This window comes from Apiotrichum porosum, assembly GCF_003942205.1.
Source record: "Apiotrichum porosum strain DSM 27194 chromosome Unknown scaffold_10, whole genome shotgun sequence".
NCBI lineage: Eukaryota > Fungi > Basidiomycota > Tremellomycetes > Trichosporonales > Trichosporonaceae > Apiotrichum > Apiotrichum porosum.
In genome coordinates this window covers 1,167,885-1,193,346 of record NW_021167117.1, presented here as the reverse complement: position 1 = coordinate 1,193,346, position 25,462 = coordinate 1,167,885, and the positions used below count along the sequence as shown (strand labels likewise).

Here is a 25,462-nt window from a genome sequence, read left to right as displayed (position 1 = left end):
GAAATGGAGACTTGGATATGCATGGCGGGCCACTGCTTGCCCACCGGAAGCCACGAGGTCAGCTGGACTCCTAGATAGATGATGCTGATGCTGATTATCTACTGCCGACAGTTCCCGGGCAAGTCACTTCGGCTCGTAGCCTTGACAAACGGAGATCGTCGGAACATGTGGGAATCATGTTTAGGTATTGCCCGTGGATCGTCCACAATGCCTGGCAATGTGGCCGATATCGTGCACCCCTCTCCAACTCGCCGAGATCGGAAGGTGGGTGGCCCGGAACCACCCAGCTCTGGGGAGTGCCGACAGATGCCGACAGATCGCTTCCGTTCACCTCGGTCTCAAGTGGGGGGTCTCCGCTTCACCCACTCGTCGCTCTTTCGCTTCGCCCGAGTCCACCCGTCCTGTTACCAGTGAGTGATGCCCTGCGCTATAAGGTGCAGAGGTGATGGGCTGTCAATAAATCGACAGGCCCAGGACACCACAGCCCCTTCGCTCTCCTTTCAACGCCAGCACAATGACCGCTGCAACCCAGGTTCGCAGCCTGTTCCACCTCGCATACCACGTCCGTAACCTCAACACAGCTCGCTCCTTCTACCGGGATATCCTTGGGTGCGAGGAAGGTCGCAGTACCGATACGTGGGTCGACTTCAACTTTTTTGGCCACCAAATCTCCCTCCACCTCGGCGAGCCGTTTGCCACTACCAACACGGGCAAGGTGGGCAACCACATGGTGCCTATGCCCCACCTCGGTGCGATCCTCGAACTCCCTGACTGGGAAGCGTTGGCGGGCCGTTTGAAGAAGGCAGACACCCAGTTTGTTATTGAGCCACAAGTCCGGTTTGAGGGCCAGCCGGGCGAGCAGTGGACAATGTTCTTCCGCGATCCTTGCGGCAACCCTATCGAGATCAAGGGCTTCCGGTCGCTTGACACCGTCTACAACACCTAAAACAGTGTCTCGGGTAGCTCTCACGTCATTCAGCGATTCATTCCAAGCAGTATGCATGTCATCAGTAGCACTTTGGCGAGAGCCAAAGGGGACGCAGGCGTTCGTTGGTCAATACGGTGTGACAGGTGATTGATATACCTGAAATGAAGAAACTGGCTAAACTGGACTGGCCTAATTCACACATCAAATAAAACGTAATAAAATCCCTGCCCTCATGCGCTTTTGAAATTGCACCCGCGCCACCCAGCGAGCGGCCAGCCCAACTCGTCACAACAACTTACTCAATCACTCCATCACAGACCACTGGCCACTCAGCCATATGCATACCAACCACCATGATTGAGGAGCTACGGTCTTACTCTTTTGATCCATTGTGACAGGGATCTCCTAACACGGCCCCGCCCGGCATCACCTTCTCATGCTGGTGCACTGTACTGCTTGCCGGCCGCCGCAGCGTACCTGCTGCCAACGCCGACATCTCCCCAACTCTAACGCCGTCAGACCCACATGATTCATTCACACCAGTACCTGGTGTCGTGCGGTTTGTAGCGGACGAGGATGACAGGGGCATCAAGGCGCTCCTCGCCAATCTCGACGAAGCATGGTGCGAAACGGCTTCCTTGCAACACGACCTCTGTTCCATCCGCGTCGTAACCAACATGATTCTGCAGAGACCACTTGACAGCGAAGTGGACGACCTGCAGCCCCTCATCCGCAACTCTGTTGTCCTACTGGCGGAGCGCATCTTGCTGGACTATGATTCACTTTTCAAACCCGGCACGTTCCATCCTCGTTTCCAAGTGCGCCTGCCCCGCTGGGAGAACGCCCACAGCTACAAACCATCGCGCAACACTCGAGTGGACAGTGCAACCAAGGCACAGTCTATCATCACGTCCTGGCAGTTGCAAGTGCCCGTTCCGATAACCGCTGCATCATTGCCATCACCTGAGCCGTCGACTCTATCCTCCCGCGCTCAACCCAGTGTCGACCCTTCCCCACCGACGAAGCGTCGTCGGCTTACTTCTCCATCTCAAGCATCGGGCGACCCGTCCACCACGCGCTCTACTTCTACCTCGTCTACTAGGCCGCTCCACATCACTTCGTCGCTTCCGGTCATCGAAGAGCCTGCACCAGTCATCCCAGATGCTGCCAACGACGACAACCGCAGCATCCCAATCCCTGGCATCACTTTGGCTTACAGCGAACTCATCCAGATGGAGGTTACCCAGCTTTCTGGAGGCTGGAGTGACCTGGCTCTCGTCACCCAGGGTACCCACTGTCTTTTCGAGATCAAGCTGCTGTCAGCACTTACGACCACCGCCTTCGAGGCCTTCCTGCGAACACTCAGGCGCGCCCCTGTGGATATGTCCGCCACCGGCTTCGAGCCCAACCAGCCCTTGAATCGAAGCAACTTGGCCGTCCACTTCACTTGGGGGCCAGACCCGCAGGCGGCTGATGGCGGCCTTAGTGAGACGATGCAGAAGGTCCTAGGACAGGTTAGTCAAACCCGTTGCTGGCGCGCATTAACCCCAGGTCTTCCAGCAACTTATCCTCAATCGATGCCCTCGTCTAATTCTCTCCAACTGGGACGTGTATGTCCTCGTCTGGCTGGGCGCGGACGGGCGAGTCCACATCTCCCGCGCCTTCAGTCGCGCACGCGACCACAACAGGCGCCTGCGTCCCAACATGGACGAGTCGCCCCTCGAGCTCCTCGTTGCACTGCAAGTTCTGGTCGTGCGCCTAATGCAAGCTGCCGACGCCGACACAGCGGCTGAAAAGGCGGAATGTCTACAGGCCGTTGACCCCATCTGGCAATACGATGGCGAGGATTGGTTCCACAACGATAACGCGAGGGCCAACAGCGTTTCGCAGCCCGTCGTAGGGCCAAACAGGAGTGGCGGCAATGGCGGCGGTGGATCCCGAGGCCGTCGCGGAAGCAGAGTGGGTACGAGGGGCAGTGGGGGCCGTCCAAGTTCCGCAACTGGGGGCCAAGGAAGCCGTAGCGGATCTCAGGCCCAAGGCAACGACAGTACCACCGGCAACCAGCATACGGTCCGCAACATCGACCGGACGGAATTACCTACAAGCGATAGCGATACTGGCTCAGCTGAACCAATGCAAGAGGACGACCACAGCTTCGACAATGTGGATGCGGTGGAATTCGCAGCAATGGGCTCTGGGACTCATGTCCGCGACCGCAAAACGCACATGACTGTCCCTCCTTCGCCTCAACACATCCTCACAGTGAGCTGGGAGCATCCCAGCAGCAAATGGGCACACCTCATCCCGGCAATGGTCGGTACACTGTCCCTCGTCCTGGCGATTCCTGGCAGCCATCTCTCTGATCACTCCCGTTCCAATGTGGATCGCCAGCTCCACCTTGTGCTCGGCAACTTCATAGGACAAGGCCGTACAGGCATCGTGTTCCACGCCCGCGTGAATAACCAAAGAGTTGTGGCAAAGGTTGTCGACCTCACCCCACAGTCTCCACTCTGGTCGCATCCCGACTCCTACAACACCCCTGCCGCAACATTGCGCGCCGCCGTATCGGGCGAGGCATCACTCTACGCCCGTGAGCTGCGACCGCTGCAAGGTGTCGTAGTTCCCGTCTTCTATGGCATGTGGGTGTCAACTCACTTGCGATCCTCCCGGCCTTCCCTTGCGATCGTACTCTTGTCCGACAGTGGCGTTCCCATCGATGAGAATGTCGCCCAGCCCACCCAATGTTTGGCACAGCACGAGTGGGTCTAAACGGTCTCAAATCTACAGGTGACATGTGCTAAAATCCCCTTAGGCAGGCCATTCGCAATGCGTACAACGCAATCTGGGGCTGTTTCGTACTGCACGGTGATGTGGCCCCACGCCATATTCTTGTTCGCAACGGCCGCGTCAACATAATCGACTTCGAGGCGTCTCTGACCGCCTTTGACGGTGCCGGGCAGGTGGCCAAGGAACGCGCCCGTGTGGAGAACATGTTCCAGGACGCGCACAGGCTCGATGCCCCTGAACTTGTCTCCCCTGGCGGTAGATAGATATTAATCAGTTCTGTAGAACACCTACATACGATGCGCCGCCCACGCTTGCTACCTTCCGGGTTCAGTGGGCGACAAAACACCCACACATGATATGCACTGTACCTACCACATACTGAGCATACTGAGCAGTTTACCAAGATGTCCACGTGCGATAAAGCCACAGGTATGCACATATTGAAGCTCAATTGACGAGCCTCCCATGTTTTGTGCATTGGGGTTGCTTTACCTTTACAGTGAAGACACACGGATACAAATCTTGGAAGCCCCTCACTTGCGACCAAAATCAGTGTTCTCCTTATCGATGCGCTCGCGATGGAGCTCCTTGGTGCGGTTCCGATCGTGGTCTTTGTGGCCTTCTTTGGCTTCCATTTCCGCCTTCTCGCGATGGTCCTCCTGTCTCTCCTCACGCTTCTCGGTCTTCTGGTCCCTGCGGGCTCTGCGTTATCAGTAGAGGACAATGTGAGCTGGTGCTTACTGTTCGTAGTCGCTCATGTTTATAGTCGTCAAGGTTGGGGTGTATGGCAAATGGGAAGAAAGTGGGCGAGACGCCTGTGGGAAAGTCAGAGGGCTTTGCGTTCGACGATGCCTGGGGTAGGTCAGCTGTTGGTTTTACGGTTGTCGTGACGTCACAACGCTGGTCCGTTGCCAGTAGGCACCACCGTTTGCAACTTCCAAAAGGCGTAGCCTCTAGTGCTTTCTTGTCGCAAATCTCCGATCTGTCAGATTACCACACAGCCATGGCCGCGCTTCATCATGTATCACCCTCCCCTGCAAACTATCCCCAAACTGCAAATATCACGATAAAATCTGCACGACACACTTGCTGTGTCGTGTCGTAGTGCGCAACACATTTGACGTGCATACTTGCAGAACTGACATACGAGTCACTGAGCGCCGAGGATGATAAATGTGGCACTTGCGCCAAGGAAACACTGCATTAACGATATGTAACCTCACTGATTGACCTGCTTTTCGTTTTACCAACACTTGGTGTACTGCGCCCGCACTCCCGCTCCAACAGCCATGCAGTGCTTTGGTGGAGTACGATGTTTCCATTCCACCCACTCAAACTGAGCTCTCTTCCATGGTCTTTTCGTTGGCGTGAGGGACAGAGCCCGTCGAGGCGTTCGAACCGTCGTTGGCGTGGCGCTTGGCCTGGAGGTCCTGGTCAAGTGCACGCTCCTCCCTCGCGGCGGCAATGCGCTTGGCGGCCTTGGACAGGAAGCGACCACCGAATGTGAGACGGCCTTCTGACCATTTCAGGTAGACGAGAGTAATCATGATCAGGACCCAGTAGAACACGTACGACAGCACAGAGCCGAGGGTAGCCGTGTTGTTCCAGCCCAAGATGGCGTTGAAGATCTGCCAACCGCCGTTGGTCGTTGCGCTACCCGTCTCAGGGTTGCCTGTGGTGATATGCCAGACGTTTCCAGCGACCATGAACGATCCCGGGCCATCACCCTCCTCACTGACATCGCTGCCGACGCCAGTGGAAAAGTAGTAGTACTGGAAGTATCCGATGGCCTTGGAAAAGAGACCGGCGCCGATGAGAAAAATGAATGTCGTTGAGCCGATAAGGAACCAATGCAGCGTCGTGCTTGAGCCCGTGCGGTAAATGATGAAGCCGACAAACGTTCCAGCGATGAGGCCACACACGACGGGAAGTGGAATTGACGATGCCGGGATACCGAGGGAGACGCCGCCGACAAAGATGATAGCTTCCAAACCCTCGCGCAGCACAGTCACGAGTGGCAGAATGAAAAGAGCCCAACGGCCAGAGCGACCTTCCTTCTTGTCGGCTGCAAGAACCTCGCCTGATTCGGTTGAGTCCATGACTTTGCGTGCGGAAGCATCGAAGGCTGCTGCCAGCTTGAAACGCCACTTGATGCGGGAACGGTCCATCTTGAGGAAAGCAATGCCCATAATGTAGATGATAATGGCCGCAATCACCGAGAAAGCGCCCTCCCAAATGTCTTCCGTCTTGGCCCACAGGTCGTCAAGCTTGGTGTAGAACTAGGCCGTTAATCGACTGCTCCTTTTGACCCTGCAAGACTGATTACTCACAACGACGATGAAGGCTGTACCAATGCAGAGGGCAATGATGAATCCGACGAAAGTCCCGATCCAGATCTGCTTACGCATCACACGAAGGAGCTTCTTGACGCGAGCAGCGTGTTCACCATCGTCTGGGCCAGCTGCGTCATCCAGGCGCTCCTGCGGAGCAAGGCGACCAGTGGTCATCAGCTGCTCGACGAAAGAGAGGAGAACGGAGACGATAAGGGCCGCTTCAATTGTTTCACCTGTGAGTGGTAGTCAGCATCATAAATCATTGGACATAGCATTAGCCTTCTGGGGCCACGTGAACGTTAAATCGCTCCATGACGCGCGCACGTATTTTGCATTGGACTCACGAAAGACAATGAAGAAGATTGGCACGTCGAAGACTTTGTTCGTCATGGTGGGCAAGAGGTCCAGTGGCCAGTGGGGTTACCTCAGGCGGGTGTCGAGAAGGGAAGGGTGGGTGCGCAGCAGTGAAGTGGATATGGCCTCGGCAGTGCTGTCGTTGTGGTGGGCAGTCGCCTTTTGAGATGAAAAGGCTGCCAGCACCTCAGCCGCGTATATATTATATCTGCGAAGCCGGACAATGACCATGGTTGCTGCGACTTTGCAGGTTCTTGGCGGCCGAAAGTATGTGACAGGCGAAGTTGGTTGGGCGACAGAGATCTCGGTCAAGGTATTATCTATTTCAGGCTCGGGCGCGACCTCACCCTTCTCAAACTTTCGGATGCACTGCGGGTCGAATGCCTTGGTCGGCCGACGAACTGAGATTGTTCGCAGCTGGTGTTCAGGTTCCGCCTTATCTGATAATTATAATGATGTCAAAAGCACCGAAGACTACTTGCGTGTGACATGTCTGCCGGTGAAGGTGCGCTTGCTCGCCGATGAAGTGGCACGTAAGTAGTTGTGAGCTGCTCAACATTTCCTCGCACCGCTGCATCTGTAAATAGCAGGAAAGCATGCCTGCAAGACAAACGGGCAGGGGCAAAAGCTATAGGAAAAGTCCAAGGTCATCAATATCGCTTGTTTGTGGGATGTCTGTGAAAGATGTTGGTAAAGAAATGCACCAGACGTTTGCTAATGTGTTCTGTTATGCAGTCGGCCGACAGCCGAGGGAAGCGAGCGTCGAATCTATTTTTGGTCCAGCGGTCGGCCTGGAATGCCGATCGCGCTGCACGCAGTCCAGAGGCCAGCGGCCAGAGATCCAGAGAGGTACGGGGCGGGACATGTCCCCCACGTTTGGGCTGGTAGAAGCAGCGAATTAATGCCCCAAATGGGCGGTTGTGACGGTACTGGTAAGAATAATCTCTCTCCCCCAGCTATAGCCTGACGGCAGCCACATGTCACCCCATAGTGTCAGAGGTGGCGCTACTTCATGGGAGCGGTTAAATGGACCTTTGTTGGCTACGTGTGGGACACTGCCACGGGCCTTGAGACGTTCAAAAGTTGCTCAGCAGCGAGTATGGACGCTCAAGGAGTGAAGGTTTGTAAATATCATGTCTACAATGAAGGTGCGAAAAAAGGGTCCAAGACATTAGCTTCCATTACGGCCGCGACGCATTGGCAAAGCGTTAAAGTGTAATGGGCGGTGTCGCTGACACTGGGCTTGAGTCGCCTGTTGCTGACAATCCTCGGACTGCGCACGCGCGCGCACAGGTGTGGTGATGCGAGTCGCATCACCCCGTGTCGGCCGCTAGTTTATCGCACAATCGAAGGACTACAGGTTGTTTAGGAGCTACAACGAGCCTTTTTCTGTGGTTCGTAGTCGACCCATCGCATCCACTATCGGCCGTCAAGCCGGCCGAGGAGGTAGCTAGCTTATCAGGGCGTGAATGAAATAGGAGCGGACACTCCATGCACTACCCATGCGGACTGACTACAGTTGCTGCAGTCGCACCACCCGCAGTTCTTTCAGTGTATAAATAGAGCTCAATACCGACATACCCTGAACTCACCCCAGGACTGGGCAACATTGCGCAGTTTCAACCTCAATTATCGCAGCGTTTGTGAATCAATGCGTACATCTATTCAACTACATTATCTACGACAAACAACGCCAGGAGAGGCAAGACATGTGCCGGCGGCCGACATCGGCTGGAAGTATGCTAGGAGGAGTCGGTATCTGTGCCTATGGAGGTGTAAAAGCAGACAGTTGGACGGTTAGAAACCAGCATGAATTGGCCGACCTGCCACGGCCACTTGTTTTGTTTTTTTTGTTCAAGCGGTCATTGATCCCGCAGTATTGAATCGATTGGCAACCCGGCGCATGGAGCTCCTGAAGGGTGAGAACCGTACAGACAAGGCTTGCAGGTGGCGCTTACTGAATTTGGTGCGCTGTACTGGCGGTCAACAAACGGTGGTATTGACGATGGTAAGACGTAACAAAGGCACATCTGACTGTGGGAAGCCGGGATTTGCCTCTTCCCTTAACAAACCAGTTTGCATGGCAACGAAACAGTGCGATCTCTTCCACTTCTAGCCTGCTCGCCAGTCTCACACTCGCGCTGGTGCGGCGATTGTTTGCTCTTCAATGTAACATATTATTTGCATCTGTTATTTAAAATGTCCGTGCCAGGTGCGCCACCAACGTCGTGTCGCGAATGTCCATGTGTTCAGTGTCTAAAGAATGCAGGCAACCGCGGCGCCAAAGAGGATAGCGGGCAAGGAGACGCCGAGAACAGCAGACGCCGCACTCTTGTTTGCGGTCACACTGGCCGCAGCTGCGGAGGAACTGGACGAGTTTGAGGCGTGGGAGGTGTTGGACGCTGCGGCGGCTTTGGGAGCGACAGTGCTGGCTGAGGGACTGGCGCTTGTGGTCGTCACGTTGCGATCACCAGCAATGTACTCGTTGAAGTCCGGGTAGGTGATGTTGGCCTCCATGTAAGGGTGTGTAATGTTGTAGCCCGTGGCAATGGGGACAATGTACTTGAACGCTGCCTTGATATTGGCGTACTGGTCCATCATCTCCTGCATTGTGAAATTGTCGATTTCGTGGTTGAGGACGATAGGGCCATAGGTGGAAAAGGTACCGTTCTTGGCCTTGTCGATGATAGTCTGGTAGTTGGCATTGATCGTGTCGACAGTGACGCCGTTGGTTCCCTCCTCCCAATCATTGGTGTCATGGTCCCAAACAATGGTGGTCATGTTCAGGAGGGAGGCGATAAGACGAATGCGGTTATCAACATCTCCGTAAGGGGGGCGCCAGCACTTTGGCGTGACTCCGACAATGTCCTTGATGGCGCGCTGCGTGTAGTAGAGCTCGGCAAACGCCTGTTGGTTGCTAAACGAGGTCATGTACTGGTGGGACCAGGTGTGCACACAGATGTGGTGCCCGTCTGTGGCGCCACGCATGGCTTCGATCGGCCAGTCCATAACGTTGGAGCCGATGTAGAACATTGTGGCCTTCTGGTCGTTCTCCTGGAGGAAGTTGTACAGGGCATTGTGCGAGCAGTTGGGTCCATCGTCAAAGCCGAATCCCCACGTTTCAGGCTCGGGCATAGTTGTAAGATCGGCAGCAATGCCTGTGGACGAATTGGGAGTGGTGCATGTGGTGGATGTCCACCAGCAGTTCGGATCGCTGGAGGGATAGGAGAAGCTGCTGCCCCAGCTTCCGCTGTGGGAACCGTCGCCGTTAGGCACAACCCCAGGCAGCCGCTCGTTCACTGTCGCATTGATCTGGGCAAACAGTGCGGCTGCTTCCGTGTCGCCTGATACAAGGTCTGCTGTGCCCCAAATGGTGGGGAACTGAGAGTTCAAGTCGGTCGCCGGCTGGTAGTTGTAAGGTGCGCATTGGGCCGCAGGGTCTGATGAGTTAGAGTTTACATGCACGCACACTGCGACCAAGGAGTGGATATCAACTCACCTTCGTTTGAGCTGGCCACCTGGCGGTGCTCAAGTGACCGGATGGCGGGGCCACCAGTGTTGCGTCGGCCAATGTGCTGGCCACCGCAGCCGGTGTGGGCAGCAACCAGAGGGAGAAGGACGAATACAGCACCAAGCATGGTACCGAAAACTTCCACGAGATAACGAACGAGGGGAGAGCAGGTGTCGATAGGCGTTGGCGTTGGTGCCGATGAATCAACAAGCAAATGTGACTAAAGGGTGTTCATCGAGGAGACGGGCATGTTCGTTCAGTTATATAACGCATGCGAATTCCGTGACATCAGCATAGGGGGCTATGTAGGCCCTTGGGAACCTGCGGGCAGCATGCTGTACGGGTGGGTGTACGGTGTACGGCCGTACGGGTTGTACACGGTTGGTTGTTTACACCACTTGGCGGGATATTTTTAACGCCAGGGCTCTCACCCATAGGCTCAAAAATCCTGTCCTGGCTTTTAGCATTATGGGTTCCTTGGACCTGTACCCACATTCCCTTTTATCCCTTATGTTGTGTCGGGTCTAACACATGCCTCTCGGCACCCTCGGTAGGCATGCGTAGCCCGTCAAAGCCGATCCGCAGATATGTATGTACCCGTTGCGGCCTCGAGGACCGATAGAGCACAGCGCAACATTGAAGCGACCTCCGACCGTCTTTACCACGTTGGCCGAAACACATGGCAACGTTGCCTAGTGGAAAGAGGGAAAACGTCATACACTGTGACTGCCTTCTTTGCTGTTGGATAAGCAAGAAAACGGGAGACTGCCTCGACTCTGCTGTACGCCGGGTGGGTGTATAGGGATGATATACGGATCTCACTTCTCAACTGTTCAACGCCGCCTTGTCCAGGGCCTTGGGAGTTAGCAACACCGCTCACCTCCCCGCTGCCCCCCCTCCCTGTTCTCTATGGCCACCAGGCCACCCCAACACGCATGATCGCCTGCATGCTTGCTGCCCCTGCAAGGGTTGCAAGGGAACGGCTTCCAACGCAAACGTCCGCGCAGTACATGCAAATCCCGGTCCCCACCGGCTCCCATGTTTTCTTGTGTTGTTTGTTCGACTCGCCGTTTACGGGACCCTGTGATTTCGCAGCAGTGAAAGCCACATGCGCCCATGCAGGCCACTTGCTCGGCGCCCCCAATTTCTTTTTTGAACTGATGCCCGTCAGTTTCGGTGGGAGGGATAGGGCTCGCACCTCGCAATAAACAAACAACGCTCGACGACGGGCGTATGCATAGCACTGGCCACTGGCTGCTGGCCGCTGGCCGCCGTAACCCTCGTGATCTTCAGGGGCACAGTATACATAGATAGGAACCCAACATCATGCCCCTCCGCTGTTTAACGCGGTCTCCCTTCTGGCCCACGCTGGACACTGCGGTGCGAGAGAGGCAGTAGCACTCCTGGCACCCATGGTCCGCTGTTTTTATATACCAACCAGTCACGCTCGGAGCTGTCCCTCCCTACAGCACAGCATTCCTCCGTCGTTTGCAAGTAGTGGCCCAGTGTCCGTCATCGCTTTGGCAACCGCATGGGCATGTCATTCTTCACCCTGTCACCGCATTGCCGGTTGTCAGACTGAGGACGCCCATGTCTGTCGGCCCAAATTATGTGTTACTGTGTGCCCGGCAGTCTCAATCATACTGTGCGGCACTCTCTGCGTTCTTCGTCAACTGTGAGCGGGACAAACTAGACATGGCACAGGAGACTTTGCATGTTCCTCATATAACGCGCCTGTGATCAAGTCGAGGCGCGATCAACAAGACCAATCTTCTCACACAGGAGACGGTGTCGCAGAGTGTCGCCCGGGCACGTGACCAAGTCGGCAAGGCAGCCGCCTGATGCTTGGGATTCGTCGTGCAGTTCAACCAACTCGATGTCGCCATCTGTTATGTGTTGCTCAAGAATGGCGTTCTGGACGAGGACAGCCTTTGGGAGTGGTTTGCCGGGACCCCTTGTCTTGTCGTACTCATGAGCATCGATGCCGTGGCGACACCAACTCATCACGAGTCCATCGTCGACTGGCACGCCCAGTTCCACAAGGATTGCGCGCTGACACATGATTTCCGTGGCTCCCTCCCCCTCGGCCATAAACCGAACATCACAGACGCAGCGAGCTTCCGCGCTTTTGACAGACGACCAGGCGATAGGACATCCGAGAAACAGTACGATAATGCCCTTTGTGAACAGTGACTCGTTTGCGGCCTCCAAGCATCCGCCATTGCACCACGCGACAATGTCCGGAGCCGCCTCGGGGTCCGATCCATATGCGAGGGCGTGGTCCCGAGTGTTCTTAAGGTATGAGACAATGCCAAGTGCGTCCATCCACTGTTTGTGCGTCGGACGAGTCTTGAATCGAGACAGGATGGATACGGCGTAGGCAATGTCGGGCCGCGTGGACTTTGCAATCCACAGCAGGCGACCCACGAGAGAGCGGAACTTCTGGAGGTCGGCATCGCGTGCCGGTTTTTCATACGCGCCGTCTGAAAGCTTGATTGGGACCTTTCTGGCTTTGAGAACCTTGCATTCCGAAAAGTCTTCCACGAGCTTGTCGATGTAGTCTGGTTGGCTGATAAAGGTTTGCCGAGTGCTCGCGTCGTGCTCAAACTTGAGGCCGAGGTAGCTGTAAACAGGTCCACGATTGGATACGGGCCACAGGGGACTGAGCGTGAAGGCAAGATCGCGGGCGGCCGTTGGTGACCGGCATGCCACGAGGAGAGTGTCGGCATAAGCGAAGATGATGGTCTCAGGCTCGCCATTCGCATCCTTGTGGACATAGAGACCAGCCGCCGAGGTCATCTGGGTGAAGGTGAGTTCTTAGAGGGCATTGTTGAGCTCCACTGAGAACGCATGGTTGCGGCCCTTGAGGCCGCGCATTGGCTTGCTAATGAGCACAGTGTCATGGCCCTTGGGTAGATCCATGTCGTCCGTAGGGCGCATGTGGTGCTGCTGTGCCAGTGTTGTGTTGAGGCAAGTGCTGTCAATGTCGAGGCGGTGAAGGAACATGTGCTTGCTGGCCGCTACGGCGAGAACGAGGCGCAGGGACTTGATACGACCAAGTGGCATTGTGGTATCGAGAGCGTGAACGCCAGCGGCAGTGTTGTTGGATACCCATAGCTGAGCCTCGTACCCGACAACGTGACGGTCGCGGCCAAGCTTGCGCTTGAAGACCCAGTGAGATTCAAGAGGAGTCGTTCCCATGGGGAGCTTGGCAGATCGCAGCGTCTTGGACGACCAGAGTGCAGCCTTGTGTGTGTGCATCGCCCTCTCCCACTGAGGCCACTCGGGGCTGGCCATTGCTTCTTCGAGGTTCGCCGGCTCGGCACCAAGAACGGGTGGGGTAGACGAGGTCGCCTGGCCGCCATAGCGGTTCCAGTACTGGGGATTATCGCGGAGGTACTGGCTTCTCGGAATCCAGTCATGATGGTACTCGGGGGGCAAAAACATGACGTTGGGCGACGCAGTCGACTTGGCAATCTGCAGCGTCTGCCCACGGTAGTTGAAGTGAAACTCGGCCCAGATGTCGCATTCCGCATGGGCATCTACGAAAGGCTTGTAGCTTTCCGGCAGTGACTTGCTGAACAGTTTGATGGCATCGCGGTCGGTGATGGCTACACCGCGGGTCTCGAGTTCCCGGCGGCGGGCCTCAAACTCGTAGATGTGTTCAAACGCCAAGCAGTAGACAAACGGCGATACTTGAGGCTTGGTTGCCTGGCGTTGAAAGTCGTCCACCAGGCGACTGCGCGCCCTGGCGATGGTGGGCATGCTTGTGGGAGAGTGAATGAGAAAGAGAGAATGAAGAGTGAGTGTATGTGTCGTGTGTCAACGGCATTGCCATGTGTACGCACAGGCGTGTGCATGGCCCATGGGAGGGTGAGTGGACGTGACGTCATGTAAACACGCGGCCATTAGGACAAGGGTTGTAATGAGGCTAATCGGAACGTATCCAGAGCTTGAAACGAGCGGACCTCACAAAGTGGACGTCCGAGTTCCACACTCGTCCACCAGGCCACCAGCCACTGACCAGCATGGACACTGGTACGCTGACTGTTGGGGATCGAAGTACACTGCCGATTTGCTCCGCTGCTACGCCGGTATCGCAGCGCCACAGCTGTCGACCTCGCCGTCACACGCCCTCAGCTCGCTTTTGGCTTTTGTGTTTTTTTTCTGATAGAACAAGTGCTTCGCTTCCACGCGTATATATTGTCGAGAAGTGCTTTGAGAGGCGTGGAAGGAGTTGCTAATGATCCATTGCAGGTACTCTGTACCTGCATGTCATCCACCGAAGACGAGGCGTATCCATGGACGCTGAAGGGGCATCTTAATAATAATATATTCTCGCCGAGTCGTCAATGAATACTGCCAAGGACGATGTCTCGGTGTCCTGATATCCTTGCCCATGAGTCACGGATCGCTGCTAATACATTGCTGCATGCATGTCGGCTACTGATTACATCCGTCCTTACTCGCAGGTCGTGACCTTGTAGTCAACTGTCTTGTTGCCCTGGGCGGGAACTTTGGGCTTGAAGTCGAGATAGACAAGCTATACATAATGTCAGTACTTACCACGTTCGTACCCTACAGCCACGTACCTCGCCCTTTTCCGGGGTCCACTCGCCGTTTGTGTCGCGGTAGTAGACCAGCTCGTTGCTGCCGGCGTCACGGAACTCTGCGGTGGTGTGGCTGATGGCGCCGTCGGTCGACCACTTGATCTTGTAGCAAGTCGACTTGGTCACGAGGAAGGGGACGGTGCAGCGCTTGTTACCATCATCGTCGATGCATTGCTCCACTGCATAGTCCATGACAGAGCCAGAGGAGACCTTGGATGCTGCCAGAGGTTGAGCAATTGAATTTTGTTTATTTGCACTCACGCTTCATGAGCTCAGCCGAGAGACCGAGGGCAGCAGTGGCGAGGTACTGGAAATTGGGAATGTACATGGTGAGTGTGAGCGGCGGGGAGGAGGCATGAGAAGACGCGCGTCGATGCCAAGCTTATATATGCAAGAACCGTATCTGTAGGTAGACGTTGCACGGGAAATGTTGTTCTCTCATGCTCCACCCAGTTAGTTGTTCGATGACATCATCGCCAAACTGATGTCACTCAGCGGTTGAGCACTGCGGGGAGTGGTCCAGCTCCCGCCACTTCCAACACGCGTCACCAACATCCCGGCGCTGGAGCTCCCTAGACATGGATATTGTATGTGCAGTGTGTGGTCATCTTTGCCGAGATGTTGCTCAAATGAAGGGCTACAGCGGGGAGACCACTGTTGCACCACGGTTTAGATGACGGCAGCCCGCGTCACACCGCCACGGCTGCACTGTAACGTCGTCCTCGGCTCTTCAGGGCTCTCTCCGTTGGTTGGACGTGCGACTCTCGTTCGCCACAATATGTGCAACGGTTTAGCTGGTATAGCGGGAGCAGCCGAACACTTATTTGTTTCCTGGGAAGTTTCAAATACGACGAAAACAAAAACAGTAACAAATCAAAAATTCTTTTTCATTCAGGCTTAGCGCGTTGAGCTTTGCATTCAGAAGTTGTATGGTGGGTAGGGTTGGCTCTACGCCGGGACATCGTCAAGGTCGTCGACGACAAACGACAAGGGGGTGAAGGGGTAGCCGCCAGCCATGTAAAACTTGGAGCTAAACTCGACCCAGTGGAGACGGAGGGCGTGGAGGAAGGCCGAGAGACCCTCCATAAGACAGAGAATGGCAAGGGTCAGGACAAACCACATGCCGAACATGAACACGACCGCAAACGTGCCGCCAATGACACCGCCTTCGTACAGGAAGGCGTTCTCGAGGGTCATGCCATACAGCACCTCGGAGAGCTGGGCGTGGGCAAGCGACAGGGCCCAGAGACGGAGGTACGATGCGGTATTGGAGATACAGCCCAGGCAGTACTCGATGGTGTGGATGATCTGGTTGATAATGACGTCTCCGATCTCAAACTCGCCGGAGCCTCCGTGGCCATCGTCGTGGGCAACAGCCTGGCCGGCACCTTCCTCCTCCTCCTCGAGGTCAGCGTCGGTGGAGGTGCTAGGGCGGCCGTTGTCGTGGGTCTGGGCGAGGCCCTGGTAGCCCTGGCCGGCAATCTTCTGGTGGTCCTTCCAGGCCAAGTAGGGCTTGGCACAAAGCATCCAGGGAACACAGACGACAGCAATGAGGAGGAGGGAGGTCTGGACAAAGCCCTGGCCAGCGTACAGGCGCGTGCCGTCGACAATAGTTCCGGGTGAGAGGAACATGAAGATGAGCATGTTGAGGAGACCGGGAGGAGGAAGCTCGGACTGGGTCCAATCGGTGGCCCACTTCCAGATGATACAGATGATCAGGTAGCCAAACAAGCACCACATGAAGATGACCTGGGGCACAAATTCGGCCCAAATGTTGCGGACCTTCTTGAAGTGAATGTGGTTGGGCACCTGAAGGCATGTGGCAAAAGTCATGTGGAGGACACCGATGATGATGGACATCTTCATCTTGTACGAGTTGGTGAAGACGAGGGAGTTGGTAGCGCCGTGCCAGTTGGGGTCGAGACCGAAGGGGTAAATGCTGCCGGTCCTCTCGGCAATAACTGTAGCGTTGGCCTCGTGCTGGGGCCACTCCCAGCCGGAACCCCAGATGTGGAGCGACTTGGAGAAGATGTCGTTGTACATGAAACCGGTAAAGATCGAGAAGCAGCCCATGAGGAGGACGAGGTAGCGACCGTAAAAGAACATGCCAGTCATTTCGTCGAGGCCAGCCGACTGGAGACGGCGCTCAAAGGTAATCATGAAAATGGCTGAAAGGAGGGCGAGGATACCGTGGCCAATGTCGCCGAACATGACGGCAAAGAGGAAGGGGAAGGTAATGACGGTAAAAAGTCCCGGGTTGACCTCCTGGTACGTGGCCATACCGTACGAGTCGATGAGGGCCTGGAAACCCTCCGTAAACTTGTTGGTACGGTGGTACGTGGGTGGGGTCTGGTGGGTGCGAACCTCGGACAGAATGGGCGGCACCGACGTACCAGCCGTCTCGGTTGCGCGGCGAAGACCGAGCTGGACAGCGGTAATATCGCGCGTAGGGCACCAACCCTCGGCGACAAGGGTCTTGCGGCCCTGGTCATACGAGAGGAGGTTCATCGTGCGGTAAATCTCCTCCTCGCGGCGCACAGCCTCCCGCCAGGCCTCCAGACCCTCGGCAATCTTGCTGAGCTCAACACGGCGGGTCTGGCCGACGTTGTACAGAACAGCGTCAACGTCTTCGAGACGGGTCTGAGTCTCACGGAGAGCGTCGGCGCGCTTGTCCGGGGCAGAGTCAACGGTGTAGAGGGTACCACCCATCGACTCGGCGACCTTGCGGATCTTGGCGAGGAGCTCCTCGCCGTGAGCAAAGATGATAAAGACATCCTTGTACGTGTGGACGCCGGTGGTTGCGTCGACGAAGGGAGTCTCAATCTCCGAGTAGTTCATGTAAAGGTTGCCACGGAGGACGCGCCAAAGAATGCGCTCAAACGTGGGCATACGGGTGCGCTCGATGGTGCCGGCGACAAACTCGAGGTCAAAGCCCGCAAGCGTCGACTCGCCGGGAATGTTGCCGTACTCGGCGGCAGCCTCGAGGAGAGGCGTGGTGCCGTCGTCGGCATCGAACGAGGTGCGGATTTCGGTGTGACGGTGCTCGGCCTCATTGAAGAAGCCAGCAGTCTCATTGAGGACACACTTCTTCTCCTCGAGCTCGCCCTTGCGTTTGCCAAGGTCCTCCCACGAGCGGTTCATCTCGGCGAGTCGGCGTTCGTGCTCCTTGAGCTTTTCGTCGAGCTCATCAAAGGCGCTCTGGGAGCGAGGGCCGACCATGGGGAAGGGCGGGATGGCCGAGAGAGGTGGGATACCGATGGGAGGCTCGAGGGCAGCAATCTGTGACTTGAAGAGGCGAACACGGCGTGCCATCTCGCCGAGACGACGGAGACGCGGGGTGAAGGGGCGCTGGAAGGCGGAGAGCTGGGGGTTGAGCTGGAAGGGGGAGGAAAGAGGTGGTCAGCATGAGCAATGCAGGAGCGACAAAGGAGACACCAAGGCCGCACACTACTCACGTCCTTGAACTGAATGTTGCCCATCTCTGCAATCTCGTAGACTGTATCATGGGCGACTTCGGTGGGGATGTAGAGCTGCACGAGGCTCATCTCCTCGGAGCGGAAGAGGTTGGGGTAGGTGTTGCCGGACGCCATCTTGAGAGAAGAACGGCGGAGGCCTCGGGGGGGGAGGGTTGGGGAGGACGAAGGGGGGGACTGGGTGTTGAGATACGAGCAGAGACAGAGACAGTTGGCTGCGGGGTGACGACGATGCGCGCGTCAGGGGTGGGGTGTGTGGCTGGCTGGGCTGTGGGCTGGACGGGATCAAAACATGAAGTGCGGCCTGCGGGATCAAAACCACGTGCGTCTGATCCCGCCCAGCGCGCACAGCCAGCCCCGAGAGAGGATCCTGCGTGGACGGCGCGCGGGTACGGGTCGATGGCGACCACGGCGTCCGACACGCGCCGCTGGAAGGGAAGACGGGGGTTGTTGCCAGCTCGCCCAGCGGCCAGCGGGTGCGGGGTCCACTTTGTCAACATCCTCTTTCACAATCGTTATATACTCTTTGCATAGACACACGGCTCCGCTCGACACTCGGCACATATTCCGGCCCACCCATCCACCGAGGCCACCCACCGGCCCACACTAAACCCGCCCCAAAAACCAAAACCCAAACCACCAGCAACCACCCGACCTCCACTCCACCACCGACCACTCACCACGCACACCCAGGCGGACGACCGTCGTCTGACAACAACCACATCGACCACCATGGGCGCGCTGCAATACAAGCTCCGCTCGCTGCTTTACTACACCCTTCTGCTCACCGTCGGCTTCTTTGCCACCTTGATCGGCGTCGTCGCTACCCTCTGCGGCCGTCGCTTTGACACAAACTACTATGTTGCACGCACCTTTTGGCACGTCGCTGGGCCCATCGTCGGATGGAAGTTTGAGGTCGAGGGGGAGGAGCACCTCACCGCAGCGAGCAATGGCGAGGAGCCCGCCGTCATCATCGGAAACCACCAAAAGTGAGTAACGAGAGCTCTACTACGATCAACAGTAGAGAGGGCTGGGGGGAGAGTGAGTCACCCTACGAGCCGGGGCTAATGGTCTCTTCTCTCAGTGCGGTGGACATCCTGTACCTCGGCCGCATCTTCCCCAAGCATGCGTCGATCATGGCCAAGAAGGAGCTCAAGTGGGTCCCGGGTCTTGGATGGTTTAGTAAGTGCTGCTGCTGCCTGCTTAAGTTTGGCCTATGGTGTGTCCAGCAGCTGACCCTGCCTTCCCTCAGTGATGCTCTCGGGCTCTATCTTTATCAACCGCGGCAACAACAAGTCAGCCGTTGGCATGATGCAGGCTGCTGCCCAGGAGATGAAGCGTAAGAAGGTGAGTGGTAAAGGAACGATGGGCAGAAGTCGGAGCAAGCGTGTGCCAAGAACCCAAGTCACAAGTTGTGTGCAATGAGTGCACCGTCGGCGCGCCACGTTTGCTCGACGGTGGTGTCTGTCCAGCTTGTCCAGTTCTGTGTCAACACTACCACCCCACCCTCACTGCAGCTCGCTAACGTATGCAGATCTCTCTCTTCATCTTCCCCGAGGGCACCCGTCACCTGAGCGACAAGCCCGAGCTGGCGCCGTTCAAGAAGGGCGCGTTCCACCTCGCTGTGCAGGCCGGCTCGCCCATTGTGCCCATTGTCGTCGAGAACTACTCCAAGCTGCTCAAGCCCGGCAAGTACTTCAAGCGCGGCACCCTCAAGATCCGAGGTGAGTCGCTTGCTGAGGGGCTTGCCACACATGGACATGGGCGGAACATTTTGGGTCTTGGCGCGGCTATTCCCCGCCCGTGTCCGCACAGACCACGCCTCCACGGCCTCCACACGCGTCCACGTTTACTAACCAACGCCAGTCCTGCCTCCCATCCCCACCACTGGCCTTACCACCAACGACGTCAACGACCTCGTGGAGCGCACTCGCTCGGCCATGTCCGAGGCCCTTGTCGCCATCTCCAACGACATGCCGCCAGTTCCAGCCACCACCGACTCGACCCGCCTCACAGTCGACTCGCCCCAGCAGTCGTACAACAGCATCCCCAAAGAGGACACGGAGCACGCTGAGCACGAGAACGAGGTCGAGGCAACCGTTGGCGGTGCCGCTGCAGTTGACGAAGACGCGACCTTGCGCGCCTCGACCTCGACTGACGGCAAGGATGCAGCCGACAAGGTCGTCGACGAAGCGACTGTAGAGGTGGTTGCCCCCATCACAAACGACGACAACACCAACCGCAAACTGTCAATCGCGTAAGCGTCTCTCCCTCTCATCCCCCACCCTCCCAAATCTTCATAGACCTCTCGCCTTTTCTCTCTTCATTTAGCAATGCATGGCTTATCACTGGAAACCTTCTTATTTCAGCATGGTCTGCGATTTCTTCCATCCCCAAGTCGGCGGCGTCGAGGGCCACATCTATAGCCTCAGCGTCGAGCTCATGAGGCGTGGTCACAAAGTAGGTCTCTCCGAAACGTTCCGCTCAGCAGCTAATAACACCGCCACAGGTCATCGTGGTGACGCACCACCGCGACGAGCGCCGAGGTATTCGCTACCTCGCGCCCGGTCTCAAGGTCTACCACATCCCATACGTCTCCATTGCCTCGTCGGCGACGCTGCCAAACTACCTCCTCTTCTTGCCCTATATCCGCACCATCCTCATCCGCGAGTCCGTCGACATTGTGCACGGCCATGCAACCCTCTCGTCCATGGCCCATGAGGCCATCCACCACGCCCCGCTCCTGGGTGTGCGGACAGTGTTCACCGACCACTCGCTGTTTGGGTTTTCCGACGCAGTTGGCGTGTTGACAAACAAGTTGCTCGCCAGTGTGTTGCGTAACGTCGACGCCGTCATTTGCGTGTCCAACACCGGCAGGGAGAATACAAGTCTCCGCGCAGAGATTGAGGCGGAGCGCGTGAACGTGATTCCCAACGCGCTGGTGCCGAGCCAGTTCCAGCCAGACCCGAGCAGGGCCAGTAAAGAGAGTGAGTTTGCGAAAGAGGCGGGACGGTGCGGCAAGGCTGATCGTCAGTTACCATTGTGGTGATCTCCCGCTTGGTCTACCGCAAGGGTATTGACCTCCTTATCGCTTCGGCCCCTACCATCTGCGACCTGTTCCCCGAGGTCAAGTTCATCGTTGCCGGCGACGGACCCAAGATGGTCGACCTCCTGCAGATGCGCGAAAAGTATGAACTCGAGGACCGTATCGAGTTTGTCGGCGCTGTCCGTCCTACAGACGTACGCGATGTCCTCACCAGCGGCCACATTTACCTCTCAACCTCCCTGACCGAGGCATTTGGCACTGCCATCATTGAGGCAGCCTGTGCAGGTCTGCTTGTGGTCGCGTCCCGCGTCGGCGGCGTCCCCGAGATCCTGCCTACTGAAATGATCGAGTTTGCTCATGCAGACGAAGACGACGTGGTGCGCGCTCTCTCCACAGCCATCAAGACCGTAAAGGCGGGCAAGCACGACCCGCTCAAGGCCCACGCCCGCATCCGGGACATGTACTCGTGGGCCCAGGTGGCTGAGCGCACAGAAACGGTGTACGAGCGAGTCATGAGCACACCCGAGCGCGGGGAGGGCGAGCGGCTGGCAAGGCTGCTGGGACTGGGACCTGTCATGGGCCTGATCATGTGCTTTATCCGAGGCGTTGAGTGGTGGTTCTTCGTCGTCGTTTGCTGGTTCTGGCCCGCAGACGAAATTGATGTGGTCCCAGCTGGTTGGGATGCCTCGTCGTTTGGTAAAGCGGTTGAGCAGGAGAAACAGAGCAAGGATTTCAGCCAACCACGCGATTGATCAGAGTTTACCGCGTGCAGTAGAGGCTTAGAGTGTACATACAATGGTAGCATGTAACATGACATATAATCAGCACATGTCAATTCGCGGTGGCAGGACAGGAGGACGTGAAACGATTGGGCGGCTCATCCCGAGTCGAGTCGAAAGAGCATGCAAAGCTTAAACGACCTCTTATCCACCGCAGTGCTGGCTTCTTTAATAAGAACCGCCGCAATTCGAAAATGGTGAGAAGATGGGACAGAGACAGATAGAGGATATGATATGATATGCCAGTGCTCCTATCTCGTCCGTCCCGGTCGGTGCTGATTCGCTGGCTGACCTCCCACCCGAGTAGAGAGCCCTCTCAAAGCCTTGGTCCGAAAGCTCAACGCAGGGCCCGAATGGGAGCACGCGTACCGGACATGTTCGCACACGGTCGCACACGGCACTAGCGAGCACACGGGTTCGTGGAGAAAAACACATGTGCACATTGATATCAATGTACAAATGCCGGTAGATTGAGGGACTGCGCCACGGACTCCGACCCATTGGCAGGTGCCGACAAGACGCCCATGACGCGGACCGTGTCCAGAACTCCATGGGGGAGGAGAGGGTGCCACGACTCACTGAGCAGTACCGGGTGATCTGCCGAATACATGCATCGTTCGAGGACCACAGACAAACGCAAGCATTTGGGGACATGGTGCACACCATTGCGTCAATCTGTCGTGTTGGCTCGGCATCCCGGTCCGGTGGGCGACATATCGGGGAATGGACACAGCCATGAGCCAATGGCGCTCGCCACAATGGCCGATGGGGACACGCGCGATAAGCCGCGGGTAGCCGGCCACATCGGAGCAGCCGGCACGAACAGGATGAACGGTAAATGATGGGCGACGAGCGACGGCGGCAAGGTGAGAGTGGGTGTGCGGGACATGCTGCTGAAGTATCCATCTTGTTCTTCTTTTATATACACTCCATCTATAGCGATATCGTTCCCCCCCCCCCGCATCCCTTTGATTGCTTGACTTGTTACTACCCCTTTCGCCCTCTGCCTCTGTCCACCATGGCGGCCCCAAGCATCCCCCTCGAGGTCTTTGACAGCTCCATCAAGCTCAACTTCACTGGTGAGCCCCCTCCACTGGTACTGGTGCACGACCATCAGCTCACATGTTTCACAGAGGTGTCCACCTCTGCGATTGGTGGTCGCGTCATTGCCTGCTCGGATGACTTCTTTGTGTCCCGTGACAACCTCATCAAGCCCGGTGTGAGTACAAGCTTTCGGCGCCGTGTGACGCGCCATGCGTAGCCAGTGCTGACGTCCATAAAGCCTTCGATTTCGATGAAGGGCCAGTTTGGACCCAACGGCGCACTGTATGATGGTTGGGAGAGCAGGCGACACAACCCTACGTTTGACTGGTGAGTCTCTGATGCCATCAGCAGGCGAGCACCTCGAAACGCAGGTGTCGCTTTCGGGTCTGCCTGCGTCGTTTCTGTCGCTCTGGCTGACATTCTTAGGGTGATCATTCAGCTGGCAGCACACGAGTCGCACCTGCACTATGTCGACATTGACACGTCCCACTTCTCCGGCAATGAAGCCCCCCAGAGCCAGGTCTTTGGCTTGCACCTCGACCAGCCGGCTGGAGACAACCTCAAGCTGCTGCCCGGTGACAAGCGCTGGGAGGAGCTTCTTCCCGTCGTCACTCTGGGCCCCAACTCGCGTCACATCTTTGAGCTTGGCGACAAGGCCAAGGAAGGACTCTGGAGCGCTCTTATGGTCCGCATGATCCCGGACGGCGGCATGGCTCGTTTCCGCGCATACGGTCGTCCTGTGCCTCCTCCCCTCCTCTCCGCTCTCCCCACCCCAGACGTCGCTCCCATCGACCTCCTCTCCCCTCTCATCGGTGGCCGCATCATTGCCGCCTCTGACGCCAACTTTTCTCCTCCCAGCAACCTCCTCCTGCCTGGCCGTGGCCACGACATGAGCGACGGCTGGGAGACCCGCCGTTCGCAGGTTGGCCGCGGCAAGTACGCTCCCGACGGCCCGCTGGCTGGCCAGGAGCGCAAGGAATGGGTTGTCGCGCGTCTCGGTGCCACTGGTGTCATCAAGCACGTTGAGATTGACTCTGCGTACCACGTCGGCAACTATCCTGTCGCCGCTGGCGCCGAGGCGACCCTTTGCGATGCCGAGGTTCCCCCGCCGACGCCAAGTGGGTCACCATTGCCGCCAAGACTCCACTGGGCCCTCATCGCCAGCACTGGCTCGCGACCGACAGCTCCGTGGCGCCGACTGCCGTCTTCTCGCACGTCCGCTGCTCAATCTACCCTGACGGGGGCCTGAAGCGTCTCCGCATCTACGGTCACCCCATCGCCCCCACGACCTCGCTCACCGCTCCTGCTCGCACGACCGAAACGGCCCTCCCGCTTACGTTTGAGGCCTTCAAGCCGTTTGGCCAGGTCATCCAGGGCTGGGAGCTCGCTACCAGCGCACCCAAGGGTGTGTCGTTCAACCGTGCCAACCAGGACACTGCGGCCAAGTTCCACCGCCTCACACAGGTGTCGCCGGCGGCCACAGCGCTTGGCTGCCTGCGTGCTCCTGCAGAGCACGATGTGCGTACTGGCGCGACTATCAACATCAAGTCGCTCCAGAAGAGCGACTCGACCAAGGCGTTCATGCCCCAGGGCACTGGTGCCGCGCCCGGCGAAGTTGCGCTCAATGATGGCTCTGCGAGCGTTGTTGTCGTCGCCTTGGCGGGCGAGGACGGCTCGCCTGACCTTGCCACTGCCAAGTCGTTCCTCGCGACCGCCGCTCAGGGCGTGTCGTTCAGTGAAAATGTCTGGTACTCGCTCATCACCGTCAACGAGAGGCAGGACTATGCCATCCTGGGCTCCAAGGACGCCGAATACACCGAGTCGGCTGTCGACTTTGACGTCTACGTCCCGGCTTATAACCCCGCCCCCGTCAAGGCTGTGCCGCCGACTCCCGCACCCAGTGCCGGCGCCATTCTTGCGTCGGCCCTGCACGGCGGCGACGCTATCCACCCCGTGCCCGTCACCGAGAAGGACTTTGCACCCTTTGGCGAGCTCATCCGCGCCTACCCCGCCGGATACACCAACGGAGTCGCTTCGGGCTCCCCCAAGCCCCACCAGTCGTGGATCTCGACCACCACCGACACTTACCCTGTGCACGCTGGCGCGGTGTCTTCAATTGGCGTGTACCGCTCCACAAAGAAGATCGGCCTTGAGCGCGGCCAAGTCTTTGACGTCAAGTACATGGAGCGTCACCCTTACACTTCGCAGTCCTTCATCCCCATGGGCAAGGGCTCGATCAGCGGTAAGGGAGAGAACGCGCTGAGCCCCGGAGGCGCCTTCCTCGTCGCTGTGGCCATGAACGGCCCCGATGACCGTCCCGACCCTGCCACCCTCCGTTCGTTCATCATGGAGAGCGGTACTGGACTGGTCTACCGCGCTGGAGTTTGGCACCACCCTGTCCTCGTGCTCGACGACACGCTCGACCTGGCGTGTATCGAGACCCAGGTGGCTACCGGTGCCGGCGGTGTCTCGGACGAGCGTGACTGTGAGCTCCTCACTTACGAAGTGGAGGGCCAGCCTTTCGGCCGCATCGCCGTGCCCGACCTCTAAAGCGATTGGGGAGAACAGGGAGAACCTTGGGAGAAGCGTATCATTGA

The 25,462-nt window shown here is 57.3% G+C and overlaps 11 protein-coding genes across 11 annotated transcripts; 6 read left to right on the top strand and 5 right to left on the bottom strand.

Moving 5' to 3' along the window:
• Positions 1-165: 165 nt before the first annotated feature.
• Positions 166-946, top strand: EHS24_001581 (uncharacterized protein; the record flags this gene model as incomplete). Its single annotated transcript, XM_028617369.1, has 3 exons — positions 166-264; positions 317-414; positions 469-946. The coding sequence occupies 3 exons, from the start codon at positions 166-168 to the stop codon at positions 944-946; spliced, it is 675 nt and encodes a 224-aa protein (XP_028474676.1).
• Positions 947-1,605: 659 nt separating this feature from the next.
• Positions 1,606-2,949, top strand: EHS24_001580 (uncharacterized protein; the record flags this gene model as incomplete). Its single annotated transcript, XM_028617368.1, has 3 exons — positions 1,606-2,442; positions 2,480-2,887; positions 2,944-2,949. 3 exons carry the CDS (start codon positions 1,606-1,608, stop codon positions 2,947-2,949), a joined length of 1,251 nt encoding a protein of 416 aa, XP_028474675.1.
• Positions 2,950-3,115: 166 nt separating this feature from the next.
• EHS24_001579 (uncharacterized protein) lies at positions 3,116-3,978 on the top strand (the record flags this gene model as incomplete). The annotated part of the gene is made up of 2 exons (XM_028617367.1): positions 3,116-3,567; positions 3,741-3,978. 2 exons carry the CDS (start codon positions 3,116-3,118, stop codon positions 3,976-3,978), a joined length of 690 nt encoding a protein of 229 aa, XP_028474674.1.
• Positions 3,979-4,248: 270 nt separating this feature from the next.
• EHS24_001578 (uncharacterized protein) lies at positions 4,249-4,473 on the bottom strand (the record flags this gene model as incomplete). The annotated part of the gene is made up of 2 exons (XM_028617366.1): positions 4,249-4,408; positions 4,457-4,473. The coding sequence occupies 2 exons, from the start codon at positions 4,471-4,473 to the stop codon at positions 4,249-4,251; spliced, it is 177 nt and encodes a 58-aa protein (XP_028474673.1).
• Positions 4,474-5,046: 573 nt separating this feature from the next.
• On the bottom strand, positions 5,047-6,438 carry FTR1_1 (high-affinity iron permease; the record flags this gene model as incomplete). The annotated part of the gene is made up of 3 exons (XM_028617365.1): positions 5,047-5,994; positions 6,046-6,281; positions 6,393-6,438. 3 exons carry the CDS (start codon positions 6,436-6,438, stop codon positions 5,047-5,049), a joined length of 1,230 nt encoding a protein of 409 aa, XP_028474672.1.
• A 2,220-nt stretch (positions 6,439-8,658) lies between these two features.
• On the bottom strand, positions 8,659-10,040 carry EHS24_001576 (uncharacterized protein; the record flags this gene model as incomplete). The annotated part of the gene is made up of 2 exons (XM_028617364.1): positions 8,659-9,842; positions 9,902-10,040. 2 exons carry the CDS (start codon positions 10,038-10,040, stop codon positions 8,659-8,661), a joined length of 1,323 nt encoding a protein of 440 aa, XP_028474671.1.
• A 4,335-nt stretch (positions 10,041-14,375) lies between these two features.
• Positions 14,376-14,851, bottom strand: EHS24_001575 (uncharacterized protein; the record flags this gene model as incomplete). The annotated part of the gene is made up of 3 exons (XM_028617363.1): positions 14,376-14,456; positions 14,506-14,741; positions 14,785-14,851. 3 exons carry the CDS (start codon positions 14,849-14,851, stop codon positions 14,376-14,378), a joined length of 384 nt encoding a protein of 127 aa, XP_028474670.1.
• A 620-nt stretch (positions 14,852-15,471) lies between these two features.
• On the bottom strand, positions 15,472-18,113 carry VPH1 (H(+)-transporting V0 sector ATPase subunit a; the record flags this gene model as incomplete). The annotated part of the gene is made up of 2 exons (XM_028617362.1): positions 15,472-17,898; positions 17,979-18,113. 2 exons carry the CDS (start codon positions 18,111-18,113, stop codon positions 15,472-15,474), a joined length of 2,562 nt encoding a protein of 853 aa, XP_028474669.1.
• Positions 18,114-18,728: 615 nt separating this feature from the next.
• SLC1_2 (1-acylglycerol-3-phosphate O-acyltransferase) lies at positions 18,729-20,257 on the top strand (the record flags this gene model as incomplete). Its single annotated transcript, XM_028617361.1, has 5 exons — positions 18,729-18,985; positions 19,081-19,178; positions 19,249-19,343; positions 19,531-19,720; positions 19,863-20,257. 5 exons carry the CDS (start codon positions 18,729-18,731, stop codon positions 20,255-20,257), a joined length of 1,035 nt encoding a protein of 344 aa, XP_028474668.1.
• Positions 20,258-20,366: 109 nt separating this feature from the next.
• Positions 20,367-21,794, top strand: EHS24_001572 (uncharacterized protein; the record flags this gene model as incomplete). Its single annotated transcript, XM_028617360.1, has 3 exons — positions 20,367-20,456; positions 20,506-20,983; positions 21,031-21,794. 3 exons carry the CDS (start codon positions 20,367-20,369, stop codon positions 21,792-21,794), a joined length of 1,332 nt encoding a protein of 443 aa, XP_028474667.1.
• A 1,045-nt stretch (positions 21,795-22,839) lies between these two features.
• DAL2 (Allantoicase) lies at positions 22,840-25,415 on the top strand (the record flags this gene model as incomplete). Its single annotated transcript, XM_028617359.1, has 5 exons — positions 22,840-22,900; positions 22,955-23,040; positions 23,104-23,192; positions 23,292-23,964; positions 23,985-25,415. The coding sequence occupies 5 exons, from the start codon at positions 22,840-22,842 to the stop codon at positions 25,413-25,415; spliced, it is 2,340 nt and encodes a 779-aa protein (XP_028474666.1).
• Positions 25,416-25,462: the final 47 nt, after the last annotated feature.